At 45.4% G+C, this 18666-nt stretch overlaps 1 protein-coding gene across 1 annotated transcript in view; it reads right to left on the bottom strand.

Moving 5' to 3' along the window:
* ZNF703 (zinc finger protein 703) overlaps positions 1-18666 on the bottom strand; it is a 52450-nt gene that overhangs the window by 4987 nt on the left and 28797 nt on the right. Inside the window, exons 4-5 of the mRNA XM_011993496.1 lie at positions 655-900; positions 101-272 (exon numbers count right to left, since the gene is read on the bottom strand). Of these exons, the coding sequence (XP_011848886.1) occupies positions 101-272; positions 655-900 (418 nt within the window). The remainder of the gene's footprint in view (positions 1-100; positions 273-654; positions 901-18666) is intronic.

Here is an 18666-nt window from a genome sequence, read left to right as displayed (position 1 = left end):
CCTCTCCCAGAGGCCGCCTGGGGGCGAGCCTCGCCTCGGGAGCCCGGGTCCTTCTCCGGAGCTGCTCGGGCCCTCCTCGGCCCCGCTCTCCTTCCCCTACTTGGCCTCCCCTTGGTGTGTTCACTTGGAAGCGCCCGAGCCTCGGAGGCACCCACTGTTCTCGGGACGCGGCGTAGGCAGCTCCAACTACTTTCAGCCCGTCCTCTCTGAAGCCTGCAAGTTTGTCTCCCTTCTGGAGTGACATGGTCGGCGACCAAGCGCGGGACCCCAGGCTATGCGCGCTGTGCCTGCACCCTGCGTTAGAGGCTCGGTGTCTGGTGTGTTTCAGGCTTCTCACCGTGTCCTGCTGAGGGTCGTAAAGTTCCTCACTGTACCGCGCCCAGCTGCTACGAGGAGGGACCGAGATCACGGGCGAGGCGGGTGTCCCTGGACGGGGGGATCTCTCTCTAACCGCTGCTCGGCGGCACAACTCCTCCGCCCCCCCTAATCCTTCTCACTCCGGGGAAAAAGCACTAGCTTTCCCCCGGGAAATTTCGGGATAAAAACTTTTAATTAAAAATAACAATACCCTTCCCGACTCCCTGCGCCTTTCTGATAAAGTGTGCATTGCTAGCTTTGCCTTGGGCAGAGATTTTACGTAGTCATAGTCCTGACATCCAAGTTCCGGATCGGCCGCTTTTCCGGAGGCGAAGTTGGTCCTCTGGGCGCGGGCCTCTGGGGAGCCCACTTCTCCATGCGCTCGGCGGCCAGTGGAGGCGCGCTGGTGTCACTGCCTGGCTCCCAGCACCACTTTTCCAGTCCCAATTCATCACTCCCGTTGTCAGGCCTGTCACTCAGGGCGTATTGCTCTAGGATGGCAGATTCCCGACTCTGCCGCGCTGACCGACGCCTTGAGACGACCTGAGAACCCAAGATGGGGAGAGGTGATTTCAAAGGAGCTCTTCAAACAGAAGGAAATAGCTATCACGATCCTGTGTCTTGCCCAATAGAGAAGACAGCAGACTCCACTTCCAGGCAGTATCAGTCATACCCGAAACTAAGCACGCTCCCTGGATCCCTACTGTTTTTTGGGCAGCACAAATAGAATGCTTAGAAATTACACAAGCTGTAATTACATGTTCCCCAATTTTAATCTTGGTAAAATCATGTTACACCGAATGGCGAGGGGTACTCTTACTGGGAGATGGATCCCACATTGCAGCAAGAGGGGTGCGGGAATGAAAAGGGAGGGGGTGATCTCATTTATTTGATCGTGGCAGGATTCTCATGCCGACTTCTGTGCGCAGCCATTACCATCACTGCCAACACCACCTGTAAAAGTCCACTGCAGGGCTGCGTTCACCCACAAGCCATTTGGCCTTGGGGAGTCTGTTGTGCGGAGCCAGAAGGGCAGAAGGAAGCCAGGGTGCAGAGAGGCTGGTCTTTGCGGGAATGCAGAGGAGGAGGAGCTGGTAGAGGGGAGACCTAGGAGGCTGTGAAAGATGAAAGACCCCCTGATTATTGTAACCAGCCCAGCTGTGAGAGGGAGCCAAGGGATCCTTCTAGGGCCTTAGCAGATGTGTGTTAGAAATGATTAATGGGAAATAAATCAGGAGGAAAAGGGGAGGGGAGAGGGAAGAAGTATTTGGGAATTTGAAAAACACAGAGGGAGTAGGAGGCAGCTGAAAGGAGAGCGGGGAGAAGGGAGAGGACAATAGAATATTCACTCTATTTGGAGAGTAAAAGAGAAGGAAAAAGGTAGTGAATGAAGGAAAGAAAGGGAGAGAAGAGGAGGTAAGGACAGGCTGGCCAGCTGTGATGGGGAATTTGCCTAGGCAAATCTATACTGTCCTGTTAAGAACACCTCACTCCCTGAGCCCCCAGTGGTAATTACTGACAGGGGCACACAACATTGGCCTGCTCCCACCTCCTGGGAAGTGGGTAGGACACACCTCCGAAAACATGCGAGGCAGGAGGGACACACTTTGAGCTGCTGGTCAGGGTAGCAGGGTTTCTTTGGCTGGATTCATCCAAACTTCGTAGGAGGAAAAATGAAAAACCATGCGTAGCCAGGCCAGAGGCCTAATTAAAACACTACTAGATGATTATTACAATCGGGATTCACCATTCACTTAGCTGAAATGCTAACCTATACAGAGCACTAAATGGGGCCCTTGGGGCCTGAAGGCAAGTGTAGTTTTCAGAGGAATGGCTTGTCACCTGGGAGGGAATGTGGCTCAGTATTCAGATGGGCTGTGTTTATTGAGGGGCGTGTGGTTGGAAAGCCCGAGTAAGACATCCCTGTGCAGGACATATGGCACAGGTTCTCCCCCAGCAAAAAAGTGGCAGATGCACGGCTCAGGGGCCTTCCTCTATCCAGGCCCTTCTCAAATGGCCCTAGGAATGAGCGGCCACCATTAAAATGGGACAGGGGAGAGGGCTGCCTGAGAGTGCCCCCATGACACTGTGGTGAAGAATGACAGTTCCGTATGTCAGGCGCTTAATAAACATCAGGTGTTGCTATCATTCCCAGTTAAAGCTGAAGGGAGTCAGACCCAGAGCCAGGCTGCTGTGGGGACCCCGGGCCAGTGAGCCTCCCTAAGCTTCGGTTTCCTCCAGGGTAAAATGGAAGCGTGGCCACCTCAGAATTGGGAGACCAGAAGCAGACAACGCATGTCACCTGTTTCATGCTTGGCACAAAGGAAGTTGAAGGTAAATAATGGCTGCAACTGATTGCATCATCTGTGTCTGAGGAGCAATTGCTCTGGGGAGCAGCCACATCAGCACCAGATTTAGCACTGAGAACCCAAGCAGAAAAGCACAGATTGTCTCTGAATTCTACAGAAATGAAAGTAACCCCTCCCCAGCCTCCAGTCTAATGTGTCTTTTTCTTTCTTTCTTTCTTTTTTTTTTTTTTTTGAGACGGAGCCTTGCTCCGTTGCCCAGGCTGGAGTGTAGTGGCGTGATCTCGGCTCACTGCAACCTCCGCCTCCTGGGTTCAAGCAATTCTCCTGCCTCAGCCTCCCAAGTAGCTGAGATCACAAGCATGCACCATCATGCCCGGCTAATACTTTTGTATTTTTAGTAGAGATGGGATTTCACGCTGTTGGCCGGACTGGTCTCGAACTCCTGACCTCAAGTGATCTGCTGGCCTCAGCCTCCCAAAGTGCTGGCATTACAGGCATGAGCCACCGTGCCCGGCCCACAATGTGTCTTAAAAAAAAAAAAAAAAAAATTAAAAAAGCCCACCCCTCCCTAGAAACCATCAAGAAAATCCTTTAGGAAACTGGGAATATGTATAGATTTTTTTTCACTCCTTCAATTTACATAAAATTCACCACCCAGGAAAAAAATGCTCTAGTCAGGTTAAGTCCTAGAGGGAGTAGATTTGTTGTGTGGGGTTAATGTGTAGTTTTCAGTCCTTGCTGAGGCAGAATTGCCTGAATGATCGCCTCTCTCTCCTCTCTCTTCATAACACTCAAATCCTAAAGGCAACAACACGAAATAATATCTCACTGGGTAACTATTTACATTTAAAAAAAATTTTTTTTTTTTTACAAGCTGTAAGAACTCTGAAAAGTCTGCCTCATAGAGAACTTGGTTTTCCTCCCTGGCGCTTCATATCTTTCAGCGGCTGGCAATTACTGCTTTGGCCGGGAGCCCTGATTTAGCACACTGCACTCAGGGCACTTGAAGGCGCTTCCTCTGTCTGCCCCATCCCCCGACTTCAGACACAGCCTGGGGCACGAGAGGGGCACCACGGAACAGTGGGAGCAAGCAGGCTAAGACCAGGACAGCCAGCCCTGCAGGAAACCCGCCCCACCGATGACTCAAGAGGCTCCCTCTTCCACATTCTCACAGTTGGTATTATGTTCTATTATTACACCTATCACATGGCATCTGCCACTATTTGCTTCTTTGTCTGATCTCCCACTGGACTGTGAATGCTTCTTGTTTTCCTCATCCTCTTTGTGTACTTATTGCCTAACAGAGCGGTTCACCATCACCACAGTAGCCAACGTTGAGTGCCAAACGCTGTTCTAAGCACTTTGCATGCATTCTCTCATTTAATCCTTGCAGAAACCTTAGGAGATGGGTCCTATGGTTACTGCCATTTCACAGGCACAGAAAGGTTAAGTAACTTGCCCAAGGCCCAAGCTGGTAGGAGGTGAGCCTGGAGTGTCAAATCCAGGCAGTCTCAGTGCAGTTAGTACCCAGTGAATGTTTCTGATGAATGAAGAATTTTACAAAAGTAGGGCTATTTATTTATATCAAACCTCACTGTATTCCCAAAAGATTTAAGATGGATGATTGTATTTTTCAAAATGTTGATGTATAAACATGTTACAGTATCTTTTCCCAAACGCTTTTTTTTTTTTTTTTTTTTTTTTGTGAGACAGTCTTTCTCTGTTGCCCAGGCTGGAGGGCAGTGGCATGATCTTGGCTCACTGCAACCTCCGCCTCCTGGGTTCAAGCCGTTCTCCTCCTGTTTCAATCTCCCAAGTAGCTGGGATTACAGGTGCCCACCCTCATGCCCAGCTAATTTTTGTATTTTTAGTAGAAACAGGGTTTCCCCACGTTGGCTGGGCTGGTCTCAAACTCTTGACCTTAGGTGATCCTCCTGCCTTGGCCTCCCAAAGTGCTGGGATTACAGGCCTGAACCACTGTGCCTGGCCCCAAACGCATTTTTGGGTCCAGCATCTCACAGCAATTTTCTTTCCTTTGGACAGGTGTTATTATCCTTTTTTGACAGATGAGGAAATGGGCTCAGAGAGCGTAAGGGAGAGTCCAAAGTCACATAGAGCAGAAGACTGGCAGAGTGGGGACAGAATGAGGCCTTCTCAGTCCCTTCCCCCGTTCTTGGTCTATTGCCTTCTGCCACCCGTTGTTGTGTGGACAGAGAGCTGACTCCTTTTGATAAAAGAAGGAAGAATGAACTCCTTTTCCTCACCTAAGAATTTCCTCTAGAGATGTGGTGGGGAGGAAGGGACAAAAGGAAGTGCGGACTGAAGCTTATCTCCAAGCCTGTGCATTTGATCCGGGTCCTTGAGCAGCTGCTTTGAAGAGGGTGGTTTGGTTTATCTCCTATCAGCCCCTGGGGAGCTAGGCCAGGGAGATGGAGTAGGTGTGCTTTTGAAGTTCTCCTTCCTTAGCCTGACCTGCCCTGATACGTCAACCCTAGCCCTGGGCAGTCACCCCTGACTGCTTTGTTCCTTTGGACCTTCCAGTTTCTTAGAGATTCCTCTTTTAAGTCACTAATGTTGCTGGGAGGCGTCAAACCCTTGTTATCAGCCAATTGTGGTTAGCAGAGTGAGTGTTCCTCCCAGGATAATAATAACATCTATTGAACACTTAGCCTGCTAGACACTGTATTGAGCACCTTGCCTGTAACAACTCATTTACTTCTCACAACAAACCATGGTGAGCACTATTATTATGCCTATTTTATAGGTAAGGTACTGTTTTGTAGGTGAGGCCCAGAGAGGTTAAGCAACTTGCCCGAGTTACACTGCTAGAAAGTGGTAGATGCAGGATTCAAGTACAGATAGTTGGTTCCCGAGCCACTCTACAGAGTGCAGGACTGAAGGAGGGGGAGCCTTAAAGTCAGAGAGAGCAGCAGGAGAAACTGAAGACAAATTACTTTAATCATTTTCCAGAGGGCTGGTCTTCTCCATCAGATTTTCCTTTCATCTTGAGAAATGAGAAGTAGGGGAGAGAGAAAACTGAGGCAGAGAAGGAAGTGAGGGGAACTTCCATTTATTCCATTAATGAATTAGATTGAATTGATTAACTCAATTAATCATGCATTCAATTACTGTTTATGGACCACTTGGTAGGTGCAGGCTTAAGGCGATTTCGTGGTGGGTTAAGACCAGAGGAAGCCAGCAAGCCCCACGTCCGTCTCTCCATGATGCACATTCAGCAGCTGCACGTTCCTATCCTCTCTGCATCTGCATGCTCCTTTTGCAGATTAAGAAATAAAAAAGTGAGGAGGCCCTAACTGAAGTCCTGCTTAGTACACCCATCTTTCAGTTGCTCCCTGATTTTTTGTTTGTTTGTTTGTTTGTTTGAGATAGAATCTCACTCTGTTGCCCAGGCTAGACCTCAGTGGTGCAATCACAGCCTCAAACTCCTGGGCACAAGTGCTCCTCCCACCTCAGCCTCCAGAGTAGCTAGGACTACAGGTGCATGCCACCACACCAAGCTCATTTTTATTTTATTTTTTGTAGAGATTGGGGTCTTGCTGTGTTGCCAGGGCTGGTCTTGGCCTCATGTTAGCCTCCTGCCTCGACCACCAAAAGCGCTGGGATTACAGGCATGAGACACTGCACTGGCCCACCCACTTTTTTTTCCTTTGAGATGGAGTCTTACACTGTTGCCCAGGCTAGAGTGCGGTGGCATGATCTCGGCTCACTGCAACCTTAACCTCCCAGGTTTAAGCTATTCTCCTGCGAGTAGCTGGATTACAGGTACATGCCACCATGCCTGGCTAATTTTTGTATTTTTAGTAGAGACGGGATCATGTTGGCCAGGCTGGTCTCGAACTCTTGACCTCAAGTGATCTGCCCTCGTTGGCCTCTCAAAGTGCTGGAATTAACAGGCCTGAGCCACTGCTCCTGACCCCCACTTCTTTTTCTTTGGAAGAGTTTCTTTAATAAAAAAGTTCTAGTACAGCTACATGATTGTCCTCACCCTTCATCTACAGCAACGCAACAGGGAAAATAAAAAATATGAGGCAACCTAGACATACTCAGTATAAAAACACGGAGATCATCCGAATGGGAGGCCTTGGGGTCTGGAAACCAGAAATGCAGGACGGCCAGTGGGCCCAGCAGCTCCAGGCTGTGCTTTTGAAGAACTGTCTCTAACGTTTTGAAAATAGCATTAAAAAATAAAAATTAAGTTGCACCAGGAGGCGTAAGAAGGAGCTCCATTCCAGAGAGAAAGGCATTGTGAGTCAGTCACAGCAGGCCCAGGCCCACGACACAGGGTTGAGCATTTTACGGCAGGTGAGAGGCTTCTGGAAACTTGGCCTCTGGGGCAACCCTGGCCCAGGCGGAGAGGTTTTCAGTGCTGAAGTCGAACTGCCCACATTCCTCCATCCTGAAAGGCTAAGGAATCAACTGCTCTAACATCAGACTCGTAGCCTATCTCCTCCAAGTTGCGACGGCCACTTCCTGACAAGCTCCAAAGTCCTCGGCTGAAGAGGGGGACTGAGACCCCTTGGAGGTGCTCTGTGGCCTGACGTTTGGTCCCCAGCCCTGCTGGCAGGCGGCCTAGTCATCCTCCCCGCCACCATACATGTCTGCCAGCTTCTTGAAGCGGCTGCCCCACTAGTTCGGATAATCGTAATCTTGGTCCTGGTCGGAGGCGGAGGAGGTGAGGGAGCTCAGGGACATGGCGTCCCCCTAGTCGAACAACAACAGGGAGTTGTAGGGCGGGGCCGGACCCCCACTTCTTTTTTAAGTGCATTTACTTCAAGTTAAATTCAGATTTCCACTAACGTTTACCCAGCAGCTTCTGAGTGCAGGCATTATTCTAGGCGTGTTTATGCACCTTCTGTCACTTGGGTGGAAGGGGAATCCAGTATTAGAGTGAAAGTCCCCTGAAAGAAGAAGCAGGGCCCATGCTTACCCAATGGCATTGTGCCCCCCAGCATCCTGCCCTTTCCTGCATTGAGTGACTGCCAGCCAGAACCACAGGAAGCCTCAGACCCTCCAGAAGACCTTGCTGGGTGTCAGGCTGTGAGTATCACCTGCTTTTGACCCTTGCTGTGGCTTCAGTCATGAAGGTGATGATGTTTCCGTGACCACATTTCTAGGGAGTAAGCCTCTAAGCTTGTCCAAAATGTGCCCCTTTCTAGACCAGTCTTCCAAGCTGGAATGGGCAGCTCCAAACTCATTTCAACAAACACAATGCGAGAAAAAGGGGGAGCTGTTCAGGAAATGGCTTGATGGTCGCAAGTTGTATTTGATAAAACCAAATTCCAAGATGTCAGGAAAATTTCGAGGAGTGTTTATTTCAGTGGCCCTCTGCCAGCCTCTGCTTGGAGAAGGGGGCCTGAGGAGCGCGGCCCCAACCAAACCCATGGCCAAAAGTATAATGGTTCATTCAGATTGGGGATTTACATAACAAGCCCCCTTTAAAAGTGATTTAGAATTCTTTTTAATGTTGTCGAAAAATGCGTTTTATTTATTTATAATGAAGTGCATTCCCATGGCACCCATTTCTAAAGCTACGAGTGGAAAAAACCTTCCAGCTGTTGATCATTCGCAGTGCATCAATGCTTTGAGTTTATTGCCCACCCTTCCAGAAGTATTTTTTCACATATTGGCAAATACATATATATGTATTTTCTCCCCCAATCCTTAAATTTTTTTTTATTTCCATAGGTTTTTGGGGAGCAGGCGGTATTTGGTTACATAAGTTCTTAGTGGTGGTGTTTTTTTTTTTTTTTTTTGAGACAAGAGTGAAACAAGAGTGTTTCCCTCTTGTTGCCCAGGCTGGAGTGCAATGGCACGATCTCGGTTCACCGCAACCTCTGCCTCCCTGGTTCAAGTGATTCTCCTGCCTCAGCCTCCTGAGTAGCTGGGATCACAGGCGTGCGTACAGAGATCACCTGGCTAATTTTTTTGTATTTTTAGTAGAGACGGTTTCTCCATGTTGGTCAGGCCGGTCTGGAGCTCCCAACCTCAGGTGATACGCCTGCCTCTGTCTCCCAAAGTGCTGGGATTACAGGCGTAAGCCACTGTGCCCGACCGCATTTTTAATTTCCATAGGTTTTTGGGGAACCAGTGGTATTTGGTTATATGAGTAAGTTCTTTAGTGGTGATTTGTGAAATTTCAGTGCACGCATCACCTAAGCAGTATCCACTGAACCCAATTTGTAGTCTTTTATCCCTCACCCCTCCACCCTTTCCCCTGAGTCCCCAAAGTCCATTGTATCATTCTTATGCCTTTGCATCCTCATAGCTTAGCTCCTGCTTATGAGTGAGAACATACAATGTTCACTTTTCCATTCCTGAGTTACTTCACTTAGAATAATGGGCTTCAATTCCATCCAGGTTCCTGTGAATGCCATTAATTCATTCCTTTTTATGGCTGAGTAGTATTCCATTGTGATATGTATGTGTGTGTGTATATATATATATACCACAATTTCTTTATCCACTCATTGATTGATGGGCATTTGGGCTGGTTCCATATTTCTGCAATTGTGAATTGCCCCCACCTTTTTTTTTTTAAATAGAGTCTGGTGCAGTCACCTAGGCTGGAGTGCAGTGGCACAATCACAACTCACTGCACCCACAACCTCCTGGGCTCCAGTGATCCTTCTACTTCAGTCTCCCAAGTAGCTAGAATCACAGGTGCATGCCACCATACCCAGCTATTTCTTAAAAAGTTTTTGTAGAGATAGGGGTCTTGCTGTGTTGCCCAGGTTGGTCTTGAAGCCTTGGGCTCAAGTGATCCTCCTGCCTTGGCTTCCTATGGTGTTGGGATTATAGGCGTGAGCCACTGCACCTGGCTTCTTTCCCCCTTTTATAAATCAATGGGAATATACTATATGAACTATTCTGTACTTGCTTTTTATTTATTTTATTTTTATTTCTTAAAGATAATATATTTTAGAGATTGCTTAAAGGGCTTCTATGTTTTGTTTATTTATTTTTTCCAGTTTCACAGTATTGTTACATGGATATGCCACAGTTTATTTAGCTAGTCCCCTACTGCTAGACATTTAGATAGTTTTTTTTTTTTGTTTGTTTTTTTTTTGAGACAGAGTCTTGCTCTGTCACCAGGCTGGAGTACAATGGCTCAATCTCGGCTCACTGCAACCTCCTGCCTCCTGGGTTCAAGTGATTCTCCTGCCTCAGCCTCCCAAGTAGCTGGGCCTGCAGGTGCATGCTACCACGCCCAGCTAATTTTTGTGTTTTTGGTAGAGACAGGGTTTCACCACGTTGGCCAGGACGGCCTCCATCTCTTGACCTCATCATCTACCGGCCTCGCCCTCCCAAAGTGCTGGGATTACAGGCGTAAGCCATTGCGCCCGGCCAACATTTAGATAGCTTTAACCTTTTGCTCCTGCAGTGCATAACTATATATGTCATTGTATATATAGAATGTCATATATATATATGTCATTTATTCTCAATGTGTGCTGGCATGAGTATAGGGGAAATTCCTAGGAGTAAAATTGTTGGGTCAAAAGCTATATGCGTTCAGAACAACTCTGTTTTAAGAAAATTGGTAGAGTAGCCTTGGAGTGTGTTAGAAATTCAGCTTTGGGACCAGCTGCGGTGGCTCACACCTGTCATCCCAGCACTTTGGGAGGCCAAGGCAGATGGATCACTTGAGGTCAGGGCTTTGAGACCAGCCTGGCCAACATGGTGAAACCCTATCTCTACAACATACAAAATTATTATTAATAATTACAAAAATAATAATAATATAATAATAATTTTTGTATTAATAAATACAAAAATTAGTTGGGCATGGTGGTGCGTGCCTGTAGTCCCAGCTACTTGGGAGGTGGAGGCAGGAGAATCACTTGAACCCGGGAGGCAGAGGTTGCAGTGAACTGAGATTTCACCACCGCACTCCAGCTTGGGCGATAGAGTGAGACTCGGTTAAAAAAAAAAAAAATTCAGCTTTGGGGTGTAAGCACGAATACACAGGAAATACTTCTGGGACCTTCTGGTCACAGACATTTGGAGAACTATACAGGCTCATAGAGGAAGTGGTTGCATTTCCATCTTTGGATTTAAGTAAATATCATGCCCTTCCCACCCTCTCCATCCTTTAGTAAGAGAAGAAGAAGGAGGAGAGGAATACATCAAAGCTAGCCTAAAAGAATCCAGGATATTGTCAAATAGATATTTTAGCAAAACAGAATTTCCAGTAACTGAAACCTAATTAAAACTCTGGTTTCTCCAGACCTTTTTGGATCATGTTCATAAAAAGGCAAAGGTTGTGTCAAAGACAGTAAATATAGGAAATGATTTTGGTAGTGTCAGCAGAGGTTCGTCTTCAGTCTTAACCGTGAATTGCCCGAATGAGAACTGTGAAGCCCTGGAAGATACCAAAGCATGAAATAAATAACTATTGTTAGTAGAGGACTCACCAGGGCAGGAAAGTTGTCTTTATTTTGTCCTTGTTTTTATTTATTTTTTGCATAGGTATTGCCTGCAAAATTTAAAGGTACAAAGGGATGTTGAGAGATGTTGAGAATTTTCTGCTTTATCAACCATTTACGAAGAAAAAAAAACAGTAAAGCAGAGCATCTCATTCATTAGGCATTTTGGTTTACACAGCTCCTCATTGCAAAGACTCACAGATCAAGTCCCCAATTTTTATTTTTTTATTTTTTTATTTTTTTATTGAGACAGGGTCTTGCTCTGTTGCCTAGGCTGGAGTGCAGTGACATGATCTTGACTCACTGCAGCCTTAACCTCCCAGGCTCAGTCGATCCCCCTACCTCAGCCTCCCCAGTAGCTGAAGCCCAACTTTCATCTCTTCACCATCAGTCCCAGGCTTGGGCCTCACTCTTTGTTAGTGACCTTGACTCTGTGACACTGGGAAGAAGGATCAGGACCTGTCTCTTATACACATCTAGATGTGTATAATGTATCATTCTTATGCCTTTGCATCCTCATAGCTTAGCTCCTGCTTATGAGTGAGAACATACAATGTTCACTTTTCCATTCCTGAGTTACTTCACTTAGAATAATGGGCTTCAATTCCATCCAGGTTCCTGTGAATGCCATTAATTCATTCCTTTTTATGGCTGAGTAGTATTCCATCATATATATCCACTCATTGATTGATGGGCATTTGGGCTGGTTCCATATTTCTGCAATTGTGAATTGCCCCCACCTTTTTTTTTTTAAATAGAGTCTGGTGCAGTCACCTAGGCTGGAGTGCAGTGGCACAATCACAACTCACTGCACCCACAACCTCCTGGGCTCCAGTGATCCTTCTACTTCAGTCTCCCAAGTAGCTAGAATCACAGGTGCATGCCACCATACCCAGCTATTTCTTAAAAAGTTTTTGTAGAGATAGGGGTCTTGCTGTGTTGCCCAGGTTGGTCTTGAAGCCTTGGGCTCAAGTGATCCTCCTGCCTTGGCTTCCTATGGTGTTGGGATTACAGGCGTGAGCCACTGCACCTGGCTTCTTTCCCCCTTTTATAAATCAATGGGAATATACTATATGAACTATTCTGTACTTGCTTTTTATTTATTTTATTTTTATTTCTTAAAGATAATATATTTTAGAGATTGCTTAAAGGGCTTCTATGTTTTGTTTATTTATTTTTTCCAGTTTCACAGTATTGTTACATGGATATGCCACAGTTTATTTAGCTAGTCCCCTACTGCTAGACATTTAGATAGTTTTTTTTTTTTGTTTGTTTTTTTTTTGAGACAGAGTCTTGCTCTGTCACCAGGCTGGAGTACAATGGCTCAATCTCGGCTCACTGCAACCTCCTGCCTCCTGGGTTCAAGTGATTCTCCTGCCTCAGCCTCCCAAGTAGCTGGGCCTGCAGGTGCATGCTACCACGCCCAGCTAATTTTTGTGTTTTTGGTAGAGACAGGGTTTCACCACGTTGGCCAGGACGGCCTCCATCTCTTGACCTCATCATCTACCCGCCTCGCCCTCCCAAAGTGCTGGGATTACAGGCGTAAGCCATTGCGCCCGGCCAACATTTAGATAGCTTTAACCTTTTGCTCCTGCAGTGCATAACTATATATGTCATTGTATATATAGAATGTCATATATATATATGTCATTTATTCTCAATGTGTGCTGGCATGAGTATAGGGGAAATTCCTAGGAGTAAAATTGTTGGGTCAAAAGCTATATGCGTTCAGAACAACTCTGTTTTAAGAAAATTGGTAGAGTAGCCTTGGAGTGTGTTAGAAATTCAGCTTTGGGACCAGCTGCGGTGGCTCACACCTGTCATCCCAGCACTTTGGGAGGCCAAGGCAGATGGATCACTTGAGGTCAGGGCTTTGAGACCAGCCTGGCCAACATGGTGAAACCCTATCTCTACAACATACAAAATTATTATTAATAATTACAAAAATAATAATAATATAATAATAATTTTTGTATTAATAAATACAAAAATTAGTTGGGCATGGTGGTGCGTGCCTGTAGTCCCAGCTACTTGGGAGGTGGAGGCAGGAGAATCACTTGAACCCGGGAGGCAGAGGTTGCAGTGAACTGAGATTTCACCACCGCACTCCAGCTTGGGCGATAGAGTGAGACTCGGTTAAAAAAAAAAAAAATTCAGCTTTGGGGTGTAAGCACGAATACACAGGAAATACTTCTGGGACCTTCTGGTCACAGACATTTGGAGAACTATACAGGCTCATAGAGGAAGTGGTTGCATTTCCATCTTTGGATTTAAGTAAATATCATGCCCTTCCCACCCTCTCCATCCTTTAGTAAGAGAAGAAGAAGGAGGAGAGGAATACATCAAAGCTAGCCTAAAAGAATCCAGGATATTGTCAAATAGATATTTTAGCAAAACAGAATTTCCAGTAACTGAAACCTAATTAAAACTCTGGTTTCTCCAGACCTTTTTGGATCATGTTCATAAAAAGGCAAAGGTTGTGTCAAAGACAGTAAATATAGGAAATGATTTTGGTAGTGTCAGCAGAGGTTCGTCTTCAGTCTTAACCGTGAATTGCCCGAATGAGAACTGTGAAGCCCTGGAAGATACCAAAGCATGAAATAAATAACTATTGTTAGTAGAGGACTCACCAGGGCAGGAAAGTTGTCTTTATTTTGTCCTTGTTTTTATTTATTTTTTGCATAGGTATTGCCTGCAAAATTTAAAGGTACAAAGGGATGTTGAGAGATGTTGAGAATTTTCTGCTTTATCAACCATTTACGAAGAAAAAAAAACAGTAAAGCAGAGCATCTCATTCATTAGGCATTTTGGTTTACACAGCTCCTCATTGCAAAGACTCACAGATCAAGTCCCCAATTTTTATTTTTTTATTTTTTTATTTTTTTATTGAGACAGGGTCTTGCTCTGTTGCCTAGGCTGGAGTGCAGTGACATGATCTTGACTCACTGCAGCCTTAACCTCCCAGGCTCAGTCGATCCCCCTACCTCAGCCTCCCCAGTAGCTGAAGCCCAACTTTCATCTCTTCACCATCAGTCCCAGGCTTGGGCCTCACTCTTTGTTAGTGACCTTGACTCTGTGACACTGGGAAGAAGGATCAGGACTGGTCAGTGTCTTGATGTGCTTGTAGAGTCAGGATAAGTGGAAATTCCAGCATGTCTAAAGTAAACTTCTAGCAAGAATTCCAGTTCCTGCCTGTGCATCTGTGTCACCCGCTGCCCCGTGTGCTGAAGAACAGTCACCGGGCATCCTGAGGCGCTCCTTCCGTGTCTCGAGGCCTGACATTGATGAGGTCAGCACCACTGCTTTCTTCCGGGGTGTGTTTGTTTTTCTAATTAATTTCCTTAAAGAAATAAACCAATGTACAAATAACCAAACAACAACAACAACAAAATCAAAGCAATCAGAACCAGAAAAACGACAGCAGTTAAAAACCATGAGTCGAATGTGTCCTTTTCTTTATGTTTATTCTCACTTCCCGTTAGGCCTGAATGGGCTCTCCCAGGTCTCTGTCCTCTCTCTAAACTGGGTGAATTTTTCATCACTGCAGTCAAAATGCATAATGATGACTTTATTGATGACAAGAGACATGTTTTAAAACAACTGACAAGAGCTGCAAGATGGGAAACGACAAGAAAGTGAGATTTTTTTTTAATTAGGGAGGATGGGATTGGAGGCTGGCAAAAGAGAATTGTTTTCCTTATTAAATGCTGGAATTTATCCTTTCTTCCTTGAACAAATAAAGCAAACTATCCAGGGCCAGGTGTGGTGGTGGCTCATGCCTGTAATCCCAGCACTTTGGGAGGCTGAGGTGGAAGGATTTCTTGAGCCCAAGAGTTTGAGACCAGCCTGGGTAAGAAAGCAAGGAGAGCCCCAGCTCTACAAAAAAAAAAAAAAAAAAAAAAAAAAAAAAAGCAGCAGCCAGCCGTGGAGGTGCACACCTATAGTCCCAGATAACTGGGAAGCTGAAGTGGGATGATCCCTTGAGCCTAGGAGTTCGGGGCTGCAGTGAGCTGTGATCACACCATTGCACTTCAGCCTGGGTGACACAGTGAAACCCTGTCTTAAAAAATAAAAAGTAAAAAAACCATTCAGGGCTGGGCGTGGTGGCTCACGTCTGTAATCCCAGTATTTTGGGAGGCAGAGGCAGGTGGATCACTTGAGGTCAGGAGTTTTAGACTAGCTTGTCCAAAATGGTGAAACATCATCTCTATTAAAAATACAAAAATTAGCTGGGTGTGCGTGGTGGTGTGTGCCTCTAATCCCAGCTACTCAGGAGGCTGAGGCAGGGGAATCGCTTGAACCTGGGAGGTAGAGGCTGTAGTGAGCTGAGATCACCCCACTGCACTCCACTCTTAAGAGCGAGACTCGTCTTAAGAAGAAAGCTGGAGTAAGGACATTGCATAATAACGGTACTCAGAGACTTGGGCAATAGGGCTTGGGGTGCCCTTGAACTGCTTCTTATTGGGCCCTCTCACAAGAGACACTGTTGTATGAAAATGCCGAGGTCATGTGGGGGCCAGGAGAAGGTAAATTCCACTCCCTAGCCCCATGATGCCTGTGTGATGTCTCAGGTCAACTTAGCAGGTATCGATGAGGCCACTAGACATGAGGCTTGCCAGATGTGGTGAAGAATGCAAGACAGACATCCTCAGAATGTCAAGAGAACAGTAAAGGCTGTTGTACAGACGGTTCACTAAGGATTCAGTGGCCTTAGGGAAGACAAATGCAGTTGTCTCGCCTCTGCTTGGGATCAATTCCTTTTCTATGGCTATCAACTGGTGAAAGTAATCTTCTCCTTAGAGCTGCTCCTTCTTAAAAATCTGGAGGGAGAATTAAAGAAGATGAGAACTTAGCAGAGTTTACTTTGGTCCTACAGGAGAGAGAGGAGAAACAGAGCAAAAATCAAGAACATATGAGGGCAAGGAGGGAAAAGCAAGCATTTACTTAGCCGAGAAAGAAGGTGCTGTCTCCTCTGAGATGGGGAATTTTAAAAAGTCTCAGGAGGTCGTGATGAGACGCAGGCTTTGGAAGGGAGTTAGAGTATTCCCGGCACATCTTTTTAATTTTATTTTTTTAATGTTTTAAAGCTCGGATAGCCTTTTTCTTTTTATTCCTTTCTTTAAAATATTCAACTTTTATTTTAGATTCAGCGGGTACATGTGCAGGTTTGTTACATAGGGATATTGCACGATGCTGAGGTTTGGGGGTATGGTTGATCCCGTCACCCAGGTAGTGAGCCTAGTACCCAATAGTTTTTCAGCCCTTGCCCCCCTCCCTCCTTTCCCCCTCTAGTAGTCCCCAGTGTCAATTCTTCCCATCTTTATTTCCATGTGTACCCCATGTTTAGCTCCCACTTATAAGTGATGACATGCAATATTTGGTTTTCTATTCCTGCACTGATTCTCAGGATAATGGCCCCCAGGTCTATCCACGTTGCTGCAAAGAGCATGATTTCATTTTTTTTTTATGGGTGCGTAGTATTCCGTGGTGTATAGGTACCACATTCTCTTTATCTAGTCCACTGTTGATGGGCACTGAGGTTGACTCCATGTCTTTGCTATGGTGAGTCGCTTTTGCACATCTTTTGAGAAAGCTTATTTTCATGGTTTGGGGGCCCAAGTATGATGAAGAGGACAGACTGGAAGCAGCCAGCTCTCCTGAAGGGTCTTGGATGATTCCTTTTGTTTCTCGTAAAATTATGTTGATATGGAATCTACTTAATTAATTCAACCAGTTTGTCTCTTCTCAAGTTGTCAGGGATTCAGCCCTGGGGGCAAAGACAGCCAGCAGAGGCCTCCAGGGCCCTGCACCCAGCAGCCTGCCACGCTCAGGACAGAGAATTAAAAGCATTTAGTTAACTTCTCCTTGGGGACACAAATTCAGACCATAGAACACACCCAATCCCTTACCACTCTGTAAGCAAAGCATGGTATTGGTTTCTTTAACCCCAATAGGTTTTGCCAAGTAAGAGAGTGTTAATATCCCCCTCCCACCCACCGCCTGGATTGAATTACTTAAAGCATCTTTTTGGAGATGTCAGCAGTTTAATAGAGGCAATAAGTCAGGGCTGCCCTTGTGTTTTATTTTTCTGCCAGTATTTAGTTAATTAAAGAATGCAAATTAAAACACCTTAATTTATATAATATCAATACCAACGCCTTAAAACATTTGGCATAACTGCTCTGGCACGTCCCTTACATAAACTCTTCAGAGTAGTGCTAATAAAAATGAAAAAGGTGGTAAATCAAATTTAATTTATTCATTTTCTGTATGGTATGAAAGCATATGCCAAAATCAAGTTATTTATGAGTGCATCATAACAATAGGCATTTGTAGTGGCTGCAAATGACAAAAAAGATTTTCAGAAGGATGTGTGTTTTAATTTTGAAACGTCTCTAGGTACATCTATTTTCTGGGCTCCAAGCTCTAAAATTTATATTTTTGCACCCATATCTCCAGGAAAAAAATAGGTTTAGATATTGGAAAACATATTGATACTAAAAACATGGCAATATCCACTCATAAAAGCAGCTGCAACCATCTATATGTAGATAGACATATACACAATATGTCCTATGGTATATGAATCTGCAGGTGAGATAAAAGGTTGGTGATTTATATCCGATTCCTTAAATATTCCATTAAGAGGATTATCTACAGACAGAATCGGAAGGGATTTGGTGTGCGGCCGCTTTCTTGGAAGCCTTAGAGATGAACTACATGTGCGTGAATGAAGAGCCGGACTCCCATTTTCATCTTGCCCCTCCTCTACTGATGTATCTTTCTTTGTCTGATGGATCTGAGCCTTGAGTACATTTTATTCGGAACTGGAAGGACTGTAGGCTGCATTCAGGCTACTGAAGGATGGCATGCTCTCCATCCTTGCCCTGGCAAACCTCCCAAATGCAATTGTCCTTTTAAAAACCTCTTCCTCACCCAGCCTTTAACTCAATAGGTCACAGGCCATGTGGGAGAGTGGAGAGAAGTTTGGGAGAAACCATCTCCTCCCCGACCAATCCTGATGCCCTCTGGACAAACTCAAGCAAATTCACAAATACAGCCCTCCACCTGGCCCATGGCCTCCCTATTTGGGAGGAAAAAACTCAGTACAATACTGTGACATATTTCATTCATTATCTGTTAAGGTGAGCGTGGCAAGCCTGGCGGAAGTGGCAGAATATTGGTGCTCATCACTTGGGGGAATGATTCAGGAGTGGCATCTTCCCGTAACCTGTGACAGCCACTTAAGGTTGTAGGGAGACTACTACAAAATCCCAAATAAAGTACGTTCTAAAACAAGTCTTTCTTTTCCTTCTTTCTTTTCTTTCTTTTCTTTTCTTTTCTTTCTTTCTTTCTTTCTTTCTTTCTTTCTTTCTTTCTTTCTTTCTTTCTTTCTTTCTTTCTTTCTTTCCTTCTTTCTTTCTTTCTTTCTTTTTCTTTCTCTTTCTTTTTCTTTCTTTCTTTCTTTCCTTCCTTCCTTCCTTCCTTCCTTCTTTCTTTCTTTCTTTCTTTCTTTCCTTCTTTCTTTCTTTCTTTCTCTCTCTTTCTCTCTT

This window comes from Mandrillus leucophaeus, unplaced genomic scaffold (genome assembly GCF_000951045.1).
Source record: "Mandrillus leucophaeus isolate KB7577 unplaced genomic scaffold, Mleu.le_1.0 Scaffold111, whole genome shotgun sequence".
Lineage (NCBI taxonomy): Eukaryota > Metazoa > Chordata > Mammalia > Primates > Cercopithecidae > Mandrillus > Mandrillus leucophaeus.
This window is presented reverse-complemented; position numbering and strand designations above follow the sequence as displayed.